The sequence below is a fragment of the Notamacropus eugenii genome, chromosome 6 (assembly GCF_028372415.1).
Source record: "Notamacropus eugenii isolate mMacEug1 chromosome 6, mMacEug1.pri_v2, whole genome shotgun sequence".
NCBI lineage: Eukaryota > Metazoa > Chordata > Mammalia > Diprotodontia > Macropodidae > Notamacropus > Notamacropus eugenii.
This window is the reverse complement of record NC_092877.1, coordinates 102,885,137-102,897,484: the sequence shown is the minus strand read 5'-3', so window position 1 is coordinate 102,897,484 and position 12,348 is coordinate 102,885,137. Positions and strand designations below refer to the sequence as shown.

Genomic DNA, 12,348 nt, shown 5'->3' with positions numbered 1-12,348 from the left:
GCTTTACCTGAATTTGCACTTGAATCTCAGCAATGTGTACATTACCCTGCTGTTATTGAATAAAATTCTGCATTATTAAATAAAATTGCAGTCAGAGCTTCATTTTACTCATGTTAAACAACCTTTTAAATTCTAAAGATACAATGATATTTATTCTAAATAAAATTAGGATATTGTGTTTATTTTATCAAAAACAATATATGAGAAAATGCTTTTGACCAAATGTATAAGTTTACATTTAAATGCTTTGAAATGTGATATTTAAATCTAAGGCAATGGTATTCTTCAAGTTTAATGGACTTAATTATACTTATTCCCGATGAAAGTCTCTGAAGTTAAAATTATATTTTTTTAAATTAAGATTACTAAATGTTTTTCTGAAGGTAGAGGTTAGTGATGTAGTAACAGGGGCTTTTCATATGAGGAGGTTGCCTGACATAGTCATCATTTGGTTTGGAGTCAGTCAGAAGACTTGACTTTGCAGCGCATTTTCATCCTTTCTATCCTACATGACCCCAGTTGGGCAAAGTCATTTAATCTCTCTTATGTTGGACTTTCTTATCTGCAAAATAGAAGTAATGATAATATTTGTACTATCACTATCACAAGACTGTTATGAGAAGAGCACTTTATAAAGTGTTAGGTGATATATCTAAACGAGCTTTCTTTCTTTCCATTTTTAGAGAAAAGGTTGCAGTTATTTATCCTGCAAATGGATGGACATTATTGCAATGTAACAAGGAAAGAAAATACCAGTATAGTTGCTGATGTTAAATTATCCATCTAAAAAATGAGGTGACTGCATTTAAAGAAAAAAATAATTATCAGTCCATCTCTAGAGCGTAAAATATCTTTATATGTACCAAGTTCTATGAAAGAGTGGAAAGAACGCTCAATTTGAAGTCAGGAAGACCTGACCTCCAGTCTTTACTAGCCACCGAGCTAGTGACTTTTCTACTCTCTGAGTCAATTTCCTCTTCAGTAAAATGAAGTTCCATTGAGCTGTAAAATAATAGTTATTTGAGAGGGTTGTTGTAAGAAAATATGGTAAGTGCCTTACAGTGAATGATGGGTATCATTAGGAGACCCACCCTGTGTGGCTTTGCAATGGAGAAGCTACTTATTGTAACTTACCCTTTTTTTCGTGCAGTGGCTAGACAATTGTAAGAGGACATTTGGTGATGGTGAAAACATGTATAGAAATAACACAGATGCACAGGTAAGTGTCTTATTCTCATTTTCTTGGTCCATTTCTAAGGCAAGTAACAATATTCTTGTGTTCCAGTTCTTGTCTGATATTCTTAGAAATAATAAATAATATTTGTAAAGCTTTTCATTTTAGTTATCAGAATCATCTTTGTGAAAGTTAGGTTCCCATGAAATATTGGCTTAGTAATGAAATTTTCATTTTAATAACAGTAAGTAAGCAGTTTGTGATATGAGGTTTAATAATATTCAGTAGATAAGCTAGATAAAAATCTGTGTACCAGTCAGTCAGGTCTGCTTTGAGTGTAGCTGCCTCTAAAAGAAAAGGAATTAGTATTCTGCATCAGTACCTTACAGATACATTATCTAGTCCAAAAACCAGAACCGAAATTAGCACTGTAGAATTATACCGTAGCCTTTCTGAAAATGAAATTCTGGTTGAATACTTTGCAATTTGCTTATATAAAAGTTCAGTGAAAAATAGAAATGGGCTGAATCCATTACATTGAGTGGACATTGTTTATATCTCAAATAATTGTTGCAAGGGGGAAATTCTGTCTATTGTTTTTAATAGATAAAAAAAATTAAATAAAATTGTTATTTGGATCAGGCATATTTTTTTTTCAACACCTTCATTAATTTCCTGCTTATTTTGGAAGGAAAAACTAGCCTGAAGAATTATTTTTATATATATGTATGTATGTATTTGTGTGTATAGATAGATCGATCATGGATGTTAAATGGGAACATTGAATGTGGGCTTTCATATCAGAAAATGTGAGTTAGAATGAAATACTTTCACTTTCTTTGAAAAGCTATAATGAAAATAGACATGTGACAAAGCTAAAGAGAGGAAAGAAGGAAACTGACAATAACAAGAGGGAAGAGAAAACTGTTGGTAGACAGCAGTCAGCAATGGGAGCTATCGTCGGTGGAAGTGATTTATTGGACTTATGAGTGTGGGATATTTGGAACTAATAGGTATTATTTAAAATAAGGGATATCTTTTGTTCTCACACTCGGTAAAACTTGTTAAAACTAAAACTTAAAAACAGATTATATAGCTATGTGAGTTGCTATAGCCTCTTGTGCTTTCCTTAATTTGTGCAAATCACTGATCATTTTTAGGCACTGATTAGGTAGGGGAAGTCATTCTCTGCATGTAATAGAGGTTTAAATATTAACTTATTTGTGGAACTCATTTCATAACATTCTGCTTTGCCCTTTTAAAATTATACACCTGACTTTAAAACTAGTCTTAGATTCTTCTCTTTCATTTCATGAAAGTCAGTTGATAACCTAGAAGTTGAAAGTATTGTTATTATTTTAGATACATTTTAAAAGGCTGTCATTTTCTATACATACAGGTATTAATACTCTTTTTTTTTAAACTAATATACAGGTTTCTGAAAAAAAGGCAGGCATCTAAAAACTGTAATTAAAGATTATATGGAAAGCCAAAACAACACTAAAATTTGATTCACCTTTCAAAATTAGCACTAGCATATCTCCTGTAATTTAATTTATGCATGTAGCAACAAGAACCCTGCCGCATCCAGGATCACCTGCTAGCACAGATTCTTAGATCTGCTTTACTAAAAGGAAAGCAGCTTTTGAGGGGTGGGGGAGGGTTTGTGTCAACAATCTTTTTTAATCACATGTACCAACAGAGAAAATTTAATCAGAGAAATAAAGACCAACAGATAGGGCTTCTGTCTGATCATAAGCAATAATACATCACAGATCAACAGACACCATTACATACATACAGAGTTACCAGAGAGAGAGGCACCAACATCTGGGTTCTCAAAGCTGGGGGCTCCTTAACTGCTCGCCAGAGTCTCATCTGACACAGGAACCTTTTCCCAAAGAGTAAGCCCCCAAAGCAAAACCTCACCTCAGAGTATATATGTACACACACTTTTCAGAGCCAGGAGGGCATCACAACCCTCATCAATTAACAAAAGATGTGGACCTTCCTACAAAGCAAGCCTCCCCCAGTCAAGCTTCCCTTAATGGGCTTCACATGAGGCCTGTTAACATTACAATTCAACAAACATTTCTTAAGTGTTTACAAAACATACTTCAAGAAGTTTTTAGTCTAGTAGGAGTTAAGATGTGTATACACAGATAATTTATTCTCTTCTAATATACATTATATTTGAAACATTGAAAGAAATATGAGAATTTCAAAATGACCATTGGCTATCACGTCCTACTCTGTTGATGTTTTATAAGGGATTGAAAATACAAATACTATGAAAATAGAAGATATGAAAATGTAAAGTCATTTCCTGAGCAGGCGTTGATAACCCCCAGTACAGTAAATCATCTGTAAATACCACATATGGTATATGCTCAGTGATTCAGACTGTACTGGTAATTCACTTAAATTCAGAAAGGCTTCTGTGTTGTGATGCTCCGTGTTCATGATAAGAACTGGACAGAAACTTAAAGTTTAGAAAATCCTATCTTCACTGATAGTGTAAATCACTAACAAACAAATGTGTAGGTGGAAATGCTTAAACAATTTAATTCATTTTTTTTATATTGGAATACTTTTATAAGGTAGGCTGTCATATACATAATAAAAATTTAGATTTTAATTTTGAAATTATTCTTTTCTGTAAAGGAAGGCAAGTGACTTCATCTCATTTTAGTTCCTGATTTTTTCTAATACTTCCAAAAACCTAGCTAGGAATAAGAGCATATCTAATACTAGTCATGATAAGCAATTTATGAGTGGTGTAACTCTTAAGATTTTACTTTTATTGGCTTTTATATTTTATGTATTTAAATAATGCACCAAATTTTCATTGTAACTGTCAAATTGTGTTATTTTGGCAAAGCAAAAAAAAAAAATAGTTTCATTCTGATTGCTTGATAATTTTCCTTTGGGGAATAAATATATTTCTTTCAGTTTGCCTGGGACATCTATGACCCTAGTTAAAATTATTTCCTACACTAATTCTTGGTCTCTTTCTTCCTTTGTATTTTTTTGTGACCCGCTCACCTTCTTGCTTAGCAAATGGAAATTCTAGCAGTAAGTGAACTGTCTTGATTTGTAGACTTACTTAACCATGTCAGACCACAAACTGGTCTTCATCTGTCTCTTGTCCATTTGTGACATAGTGATGTTCTTGTCATAGCCTACCTCAAGAATAGTCTGTGCTTCAGTTCTGCATAGTCCTAACCCATCAAATGTTGGTCCTACGTTGATTATGGAATTTCATAATTAAAGCTAACTAGCCATGGCTTTTTCTAAGAAATTTTAATAATTATTAAAATGCACATGTTAATATCATTTTCTTATTTCAATGAGGATACCAAATTTGGGGGAGTTGGTAAAAAATCATTTTAAAGAAGGAAATGATTATTCTTACTTCTGAGTAAGAATTCATTTAGTTTTTGTTTGCTCTCAGGCAGCTGTAAGTCAATGCAATGGGATGTGCTTTTTCTCTATGGTGAAAAATAACTTCCATATATATTTATAAGATGTTTTCTTGGATTTAAGTGCTACATGGGCACTATGCCTTTATACATTCTACATGTGGTGGACCAACATTATTACTACATTGGAAATATGCTTGACTCCAAAAACAAACTCTAAAAAAAAAAATAGCCTATATCAGTGGTTCATCTTTAAGTATTAATTATAAATTGAGATTCCCTAAGCATCTTTCATCTGCCTTTAATCAGCTTTACACCCTATTAACTTGTCAAAATTTCTTTCATTTCCTTCTCTGCAGTAAACAAGTAACTATTTACAAATTCTTTGCTGGAAAGTTGACTCAAATGTGTCTTGTCATATGTTTACAGAAAAATAATTCCTAAACCTTAATATAATGTTGCTTATTCCTAGGAACTGGAATTGTGTCGAAGGTTATACAAATTGCATTTCCAGTTGCTACTTCTGTTCCAGGCCTACTGTAAACTTATCAGCCAAGTAGATACAATCAAAAATGAAGCAGAGGTAAAAAAAAAAAAAGTATATTTATGGTTTACATATATATTAGATCACTGTTGGGACAGTTTGATTATAAAAAAAGAACTATATGCTAGTTAACTCTCTTGGTCAAGTTATAATACATCAGTTCATGAAATAATTTTTGTTCATTTATTACTTCAAGACATTAATATGCAAGAAAACATACTCAGTAAGATAGTAACCTATAAAAAGTTTCAAGGATTCTAAATATCTCAATTGTAATCATAGTTAACTCCTAATCAAGCAGTAAGTAAGGTACATCAAGATAAATCAAAAGATAAAGTTATATTATAAAGCCTCAAACATAGTTTCCATGGCTTTTTATCAGTGCATTGTTCCTTTCTTAGTTCGTTAGTACATATGAGAATATGAACATGTTAAAATCAATTTGTAATGTTAGAAATAATTTAAAGGAGCATTAACTCTTAGTTAATAAGCTGGATCAAAGATTCTAATTTCTGTTTTCTTCTAGAGTCTGTTATAATTGGTCATACAAATTATCCTTTTTTTTTTTACTTTGGTAAAAAAAAAATAACCTGTCAAAGGTCATTAAAATTCTGTGACGTGTTCTGTATGCTTCTTTCTAGTGCACATATATTACACTCAAAACCAGCCTAATCCATTCTCTAAACCTTTTATAAATAATGTGCTGGATATAGCTTCACTGTATGTGTGTGTGTGTGTGTGTGTGTGTGTGTGTGTGTGTGTGTGTGTGTGTGTGTTGATCTAAGATCAAATGATGCGTGATTTTAAAATATCTCATGGTTACTGTACAAATTACAGCTGAGATTAACCTTGTTCTTCATTATACGTATAATAACCTCCACGGGGCAGTGGTAGGAATCCTAGCTTTGGCTAAGGGATTTTCCTTCTTAGGGCCTTGACTATGTTCTTAACAGACATCATTACCTTATCCCAGAGGTGGGAAGCCTACAGCCTCGAGGCCACAGATGGCCTTCCAGGTCCTTGGGTGCAGCCCTTTGAGTGAGTCCAAGTTTTTTACACAATAAATCCTTTTATTAAGGGGATTTGTTCTGTAAAGTTTAGATTCAGTTTTTAAAGGACCACACTTGAGGACCTAGAGGGACACATGTAGCCTCCACACCACAGGTTCCGCACCCCTGCCTTATACCTTCTAACCTCTAAAATCCTATGATCCTACTTAATGAAAAGTATCTAAATTCATAGTAAATTTATAGAGTGGTGGAAATAAAAGTATATTTAATCTGTATTGTATTAGGAAAATTTGGTAACATTCAAACGGGTAAACTTAAAGAGCCATTTTTAAACAAATTTTTTTTTTAATTTTAATTTTTTATTTTCTTTTAAAGGAAATCTGTTTTTTTACTATGAAGTTTATTTTTATGACTATTATAACTGAAATCTGCCTTCTGTTACATACTGAAAAGATGATGAAGGCTTATTTGTTGTAGGTCATTAATATGTCAGAGGAACTTGCCCAGTTGGAAAGTTTTCTTCAGGAGGCTGAAGCTGCCTCGGGGAACAATGAAGAGGCTGATGCAACTGAGGCCACGCAGGCAACAGTAGAAACTGCCATTCATTCTCTCATTGAAACTTTGAGAAATAAAGCATTTACGGCAGCAGTAGCACAAGTCAAAACTTTCAGGTAAAGTATGAAATCATTTGGAAATGAATCTTTTGGAGTCAAGCTAAAATAACTTACTACTGGCCATTTAATGATAGTTTGTCTTTCTATGCTTCCGCAGTATAAAGCACAGGGGCTCAATAAAGTTGTCTGTGGCCATTCAGATGAGCTTCCTAGCAATGAAAAAGAGACATGGAAGCTTGAAATCTGAAGGGAGAGCCTGGGGCAAACACCTGGGGTTGTTGGTAGGAAAAAAAGTTGCTGTTTTTCTGGATGTAGATAGGCTGTTGTATCATCCTGTATCACCACCTCTCTCATGTGTTTCATGGATTTTTATGAGCTTATCAGGCCCCTTAGCCACACATGGATGGGGAAAAGAAGTTCTCTGCAACCTGCTTAAATATGATAATAGATGAATGTTGCCTGTATATCATTTTTGAAAGTAAAAGATTTTCACCACACTGTTTTCTAAAATGTTAACTTTGTAGGAACACCTGCCTTACTTTTCATATTTAAGAAACAGATTCTAATATTATGACAGTTAATTTTTTAAAGATACAACATCTATAGTTTATTGAAAGTGGTCAATTATTAATCATGGTTATTTTATTTTTTATTTCAATGCTTATTTAAATATGTCTTTCCAGGTGCCTTTGGCCCAATGACATATTTGGCAGTTGTGAAGATGATCCTGTTCAAACACTGTTACACATATATTTCCGTCATCAAACACTGGGCCAGACAGGTAGTTTTGCAGTTATAGGCTCGAACCAGGACATGTCAGAAGCCGGTTTAAAACTGATGGAACTGAATCTAGAAATAAGAGAATCTCTACGAATGGTGCAGTCATGCCAGCTTCTAACAAAAGCCCAGCCCTTTGGAAATTTGGTGAGCACTGGATTCTGAGAAGCTTCATCATTTAGAAAATGAGAAAGATTAAAGCTGGGGGACACCTCAGAATGTTATCAAGCACCTTTCACAAACTGTTGCAACTGATTGATACCTTTTCCAGCAGCATCCACAACCTTGGTGACCAATGTAGAATTTTAGCAAAATAAGAAATTAAGAACTTGAAAACAAAAACTCTGAAGGAAGAAAAATGCTTACTGACTGCCATTACTTCACATAATAACTATGTACAGTAGTAACTTTTTAAAATATAAATATATATAAATTCCATGAAAGGAAAAGGGCTAAAAGCGATGCACAGAAATGCATTATTTTCTGCAGCAAGAAAATAATTCTAAGAGTAGTTGCAATAATGTTTCTCTCACATTGAAACAATGAAAAGCAGGTGGAATGAGGCTGAAATCAAGGCTGGTTTATTTTAGCTGAAGACCTGCAAGGCTTTCTGGCTTTCCAGCAATCGTAAGCATAATCATCACTTGATAACCTAATTATCTCCACGAAGAATGCGCAGTCAGACATCAACAGAAAGACTTGTTTGCAAAAACCATTGAGTGCGTACTGTTTGGGGACTGCAGTTGTGGGGGGGACTTTTTTGTTGTTTTTGTTTTGTCTGCATAAGGAATTACCTGTGCGAGAGTTAGGATGTGTGCATATGTGACAGTCACATTTTCAAAGTATGGGTGTTTGTTGATAAAGTCTCAGAGCATGCCTAAAAGAGCATTGCAAATTATTTTTGAAGAAATTTTATTTTATTAGATCTAACTCTTCCTAGTGTGTAAATGTTAGTACATTAAAGAATATTTTAAAAACTGGGCTTTCCCAGGATTTCTAAAAGAAATAATATATCTGTTAACGTTATTGGAATGCTGCTCAGTTCTCTGATCAGTGCTTATGTTACAATTATTGATAACAACTAACCAAAGTAGCTGCCTGCAGAGACTTTAAAATGTATATTAAAGATATATGCTGCCCATCAGCAACTCTCACTAGAAGAAGTTAACTTATTTTATTCTGTAAATATTCTAGAAACTGTATAGAATAAAACCAGTATTTTTCTTGTACATTTGTGCAATGCACTGTTATACAAGAATAGGTGTACAAAGCTAATGAAAAATTGTGGCCACTGGTGGTAGAAATATATGACTTGCAGATCCTGTTGTCTGCTAAAGAGGTGCAAATGTATTGATGTTTATTCAGGACTTATGTGACAACTAAGGAAGTTTGGGCTGCAGAAGAAAAATGAAATGAAAGGACCACAGACAATGGATACCAAAACATGCAATAGACTTATCCGTTGAGTCTGTGGAATAATATGAACTGTACCTGTTGGGGGTTTTTTTTTAAAGCATTTTGTAAACGAAATGAATGTAGTCCCACAATTCCTCTGATTTGAAAGAACACCTTGTATTTTTTATATGCATCTCTTATCCACTGTGATTTTTTTTTTTAAACCAGGCTCTGTGATTCCAGAGTTTAGAATGTAGAAATGAAATTCTTAGCTTTGCCTTTTCTTGGGGAAGAAGACCCCACCAGAAATGTAATTATGCTGAAATGCATTAATTGAAGGCACTGTGCGCGCTGTTGGACTGCTGACAGTAGTTATGTTTCCTTTAAAGTTCTATAACTGGTCATGGCACATTCATAATCACTGTATGTTTTGACCCTGATAAAACTGAATTATTTTGATGGCTTGTTGGTACTGTACATGGTGTTCTTTTAATTATTTAATAACTATTTACTGAGGTTAGGTAGTTTTACTTAGTGGTGCGTTACACACTTCTATTCACATCATCTCTTGCCATTTCCTATTTTCTCTCTTCCTTTGATCTTTTTTTGTTTTTGTTAAAATAAAAACTTTGTATCTCTTACTCTGTGTATTATTGTGAAAGTTAGGGGTTAAGTAATTCAATGTCATAAGTATCTAGGATTTTTAGAACATTAACTTTACTTCTTTCCTCTTATGTTATTTTTATTTAAAAAGATTACAAAATGGTTTCTTATACTTCACTATAGATCCAAAAACATATAGTTAAATCCTAATGTTAAACTGACACAAACTAACGAATATTTAACATACTATTTCCAAAGTGTAATTTAAAATGGCTTTGTTTTTTAAAAATTGTAACAAGATGATTAAGACACTGAATTACTTTTGTTCTCTTTGGAAAGACATGTAAATGTTACTTAAGGGAAGAGAACAAGAAGTTGTAAATTTCTACAAAATGTGGTTTTGAGAACCAATTTAGGATTATTTCCCTAAAAATTATTAGTTTGGGGGAAAAAACCTCAACAATCTGGTATGTTCAGAAAACAGGACTTCAAGGTACTTATAACAGAAGTGACTGTCCCTGCCTTCAGTGATAGAAGTACTAGGAACTAGAAGACTTGTATTTTGATCATCTGCTTGTGAACCCCTTTGATCTACATTTAACATAGAGCAAAGGCAAGAATAGTTGCTTATTATGATAAATGGGGAGATGTATGGCATGTGAATGAGGTTTTATTTACAGAACTATGACTTTAGGAATAGGTCAAGTCATTGAAAATAAATCTACAAATCAGAAATACTCTGCTGCTGATACAAGCTTGAGAATGAAACGCTCTCTACTTACAAGTAGCTTCCTTCAAACATCCTGTCTGAATTCAAAGTAAAAGTTTTCATTCTGATTCTAACTGCCAAGATTTCTTCAGAAATGGTTGCAGTAGAGTGAGTTGGAAGAGGCATTACAAAAGGTGTCCTGAGTAAAAACAAAGATGATTATCTGGTTCTTCATACCATGTGTCCTACTCTGTAAAAGAACTAAAGGTTCCAGGTGAGGGGGCTGAAAAAGAGAAACTCATTGGTCTTGCAAAAAAAAAAAAAAATCAAGTCATTTCATCTACAAAATTTGAGAAATTAATTTTGAAAGTGAATTTTGACTTAAACTGGAATCTTAATTCTAATGTTGGGATATAAAATCCAAAACCACATGACAGTGAGCTGTGTTATAAACTGTCAAAGAAAGATAATTAGTAACTGGGAAATTACTTTTCACCAAAAAAAATCCAACCAACAAAAATAAACAGTAACAGAACATTCTCAAAATGTATCCTACTATCTAGGGTCTAAGCTTACTGAGAGGTGCTCACTTACTCCGAGGAACACAGCCAGTATAGCATTTAAAAATCTAGTTTTCCTCATACAAAGAATACTCAGTATCCAGTAAAGATTTTCTTATCAAGTTTTCCTTTTAGGTTTTTTCTCCTAGGTCATTTAGTTAAAACTAAAAAGGTATTTATTTATAAAGCGCACACTGTGTACTATGCAGGGCACTTACAAATATGCTAAATATTAATTCCCAAACAGCCTTACTTGAGGCCCATTTAAACCATCATTCTGCATTGTCTTCTGGTTTAAACTGTCCAAATGTTTTTCTCATCTTCACCAAAGAACTCATTTTGTGCATCTGAATTTACATGAAAATCTTTTGTCCAGTGCACTTCCGTGAACAGTTAAGATACAGTGAACATTCAAGTGCCTACTACGGGCTACAGTTTAGATAAGAGGGTCTGCCCTCCAGCAATCAATTCTAGTAAAGGGATAGAACCCGATCATTTATCACACTGCAATGTACCCAAGTACATTAGAATTGCCCCCCCCCCCCCCAAAGGGCTAAGGGGGAATAATAATTGACATTCATGTAACATTTGACGGTCTGCAGGAGCTTTGTTCCACCAAACCCCTTGAGGTAACAGGTGGTATCTGGAAAGACATCATGAGGTTTTCTTTGGAGCTGGGCTTTAAAGGACTTGAAGAAATTAAATAAGCAAAGAGAAGGACTGAATAGCAGGCAGCACTGAGGCATATGAATGAGCTCTTCTGCAGGTCTGGGGGCAGAAAGATGTTGAATTTGGTTCCAGCGTGAGACTACAAAGACACCAAGTTGTAGAGGGACTTGAGAGTTTGAATTTTACTTGGGCAGTGGGGGTACCTTTGAAGAATTCTGATCCAAGCGCAAGTGGTCATTCTGGCAACAGCAGGGAGGAGGGATTAAAATTCACCCCATTTATTCATGGATTCTGTAGTCTATAGGAAACCAAGGATTCTGACTTAAATATTCCTAGGAAAGTAGCCATAACAAATATGCTGTAACTTTTGTTTTCTGTTAGAGTAATTGTTTAGAAATATAAGCTACTGGTTATGTTTTCTACTCAGAAACATCTCTTTACAGTTTTTGCAAAATTAGCCACTGTTTCTTAGGGTAAGAAAACTGAAACAGAAAAGACCTCCCATCCATCTCTCAACTCTGCTACTGTTGTTCAGTCATGTCCAATTCTTTTGTAGTAAATTGGGGTTTTCCTGGCAAAGACAATGGAATAGTTTGCCATTTCCTTCTCCAGTTCATTTTACTTAGGAGGAACTGAGGAAAACAGCGTTCATTGACTGGGCCAGAGTCACACAAGTGTCTGTCTCCTGACTAGTACTGGCACCATATCCACGGAGCCCATAGCTGACCATCCCCAGCCTGCTCTATAATAAAAATCTACACACGTATACATACCAAAGTCATTGTTCTCACATACAGCACATCACTGTGATTACCAATGTCATAACCTTGATAAAATAATCTAGGGCAGGATACATTACAAAAGTCAATAT

The 12,348-nt window shown here is 34.1% G+C and overlaps 1 protein-coding gene across 8 annotated transcripts in view; it reads left to right on the top strand.

The window, feature by feature from the left end:
* The window catches only part of FRYL (FRY like transcription coactivator), a 182,491-nt gene extending 172,914 nt beyond the window's left edge, over nucleotides 1-9,577 (top strand). For 5 of the 8 annotated variants that reach the window (XM_072620713.1, XM_072620714.1, XM_072620712.1 and 2 more), the window contains 5 exons: nucleotides 1,151-1,219; nucleotides 4,232-4,249; nucleotides 5,069-5,179; nucleotides 6,628-6,821; nucleotides 7,448-9,577. In XM_072620713.1, coding sequence (XP_072476814.1) covers nucleotides 1,151-1,219; nucleotides 4,232-4,249; nucleotides 5,069-5,179; nucleotides 6,628-6,821; nucleotides 7,448-7,706 — 651 coding nt within the window. In that variant the 3' untranslated portion in view covers nucleotides 7,707-9,577. The remainder of the gene's footprint in view (nucleotides 1-1,150; nucleotides 1,220-4,231; nucleotides 4,250-5,068; nucleotides 5,180-6,627; nucleotides 6,822-7,447) is intronic. The other 3 variants (XM_072620716.1, XM_072620715.1, XM_072620719.1) reach the window with 1 other exon arrangement.
* The last annotated feature ends 2,771 nt before the right edge of the window (nucleotides 9,578-12,348 follow it).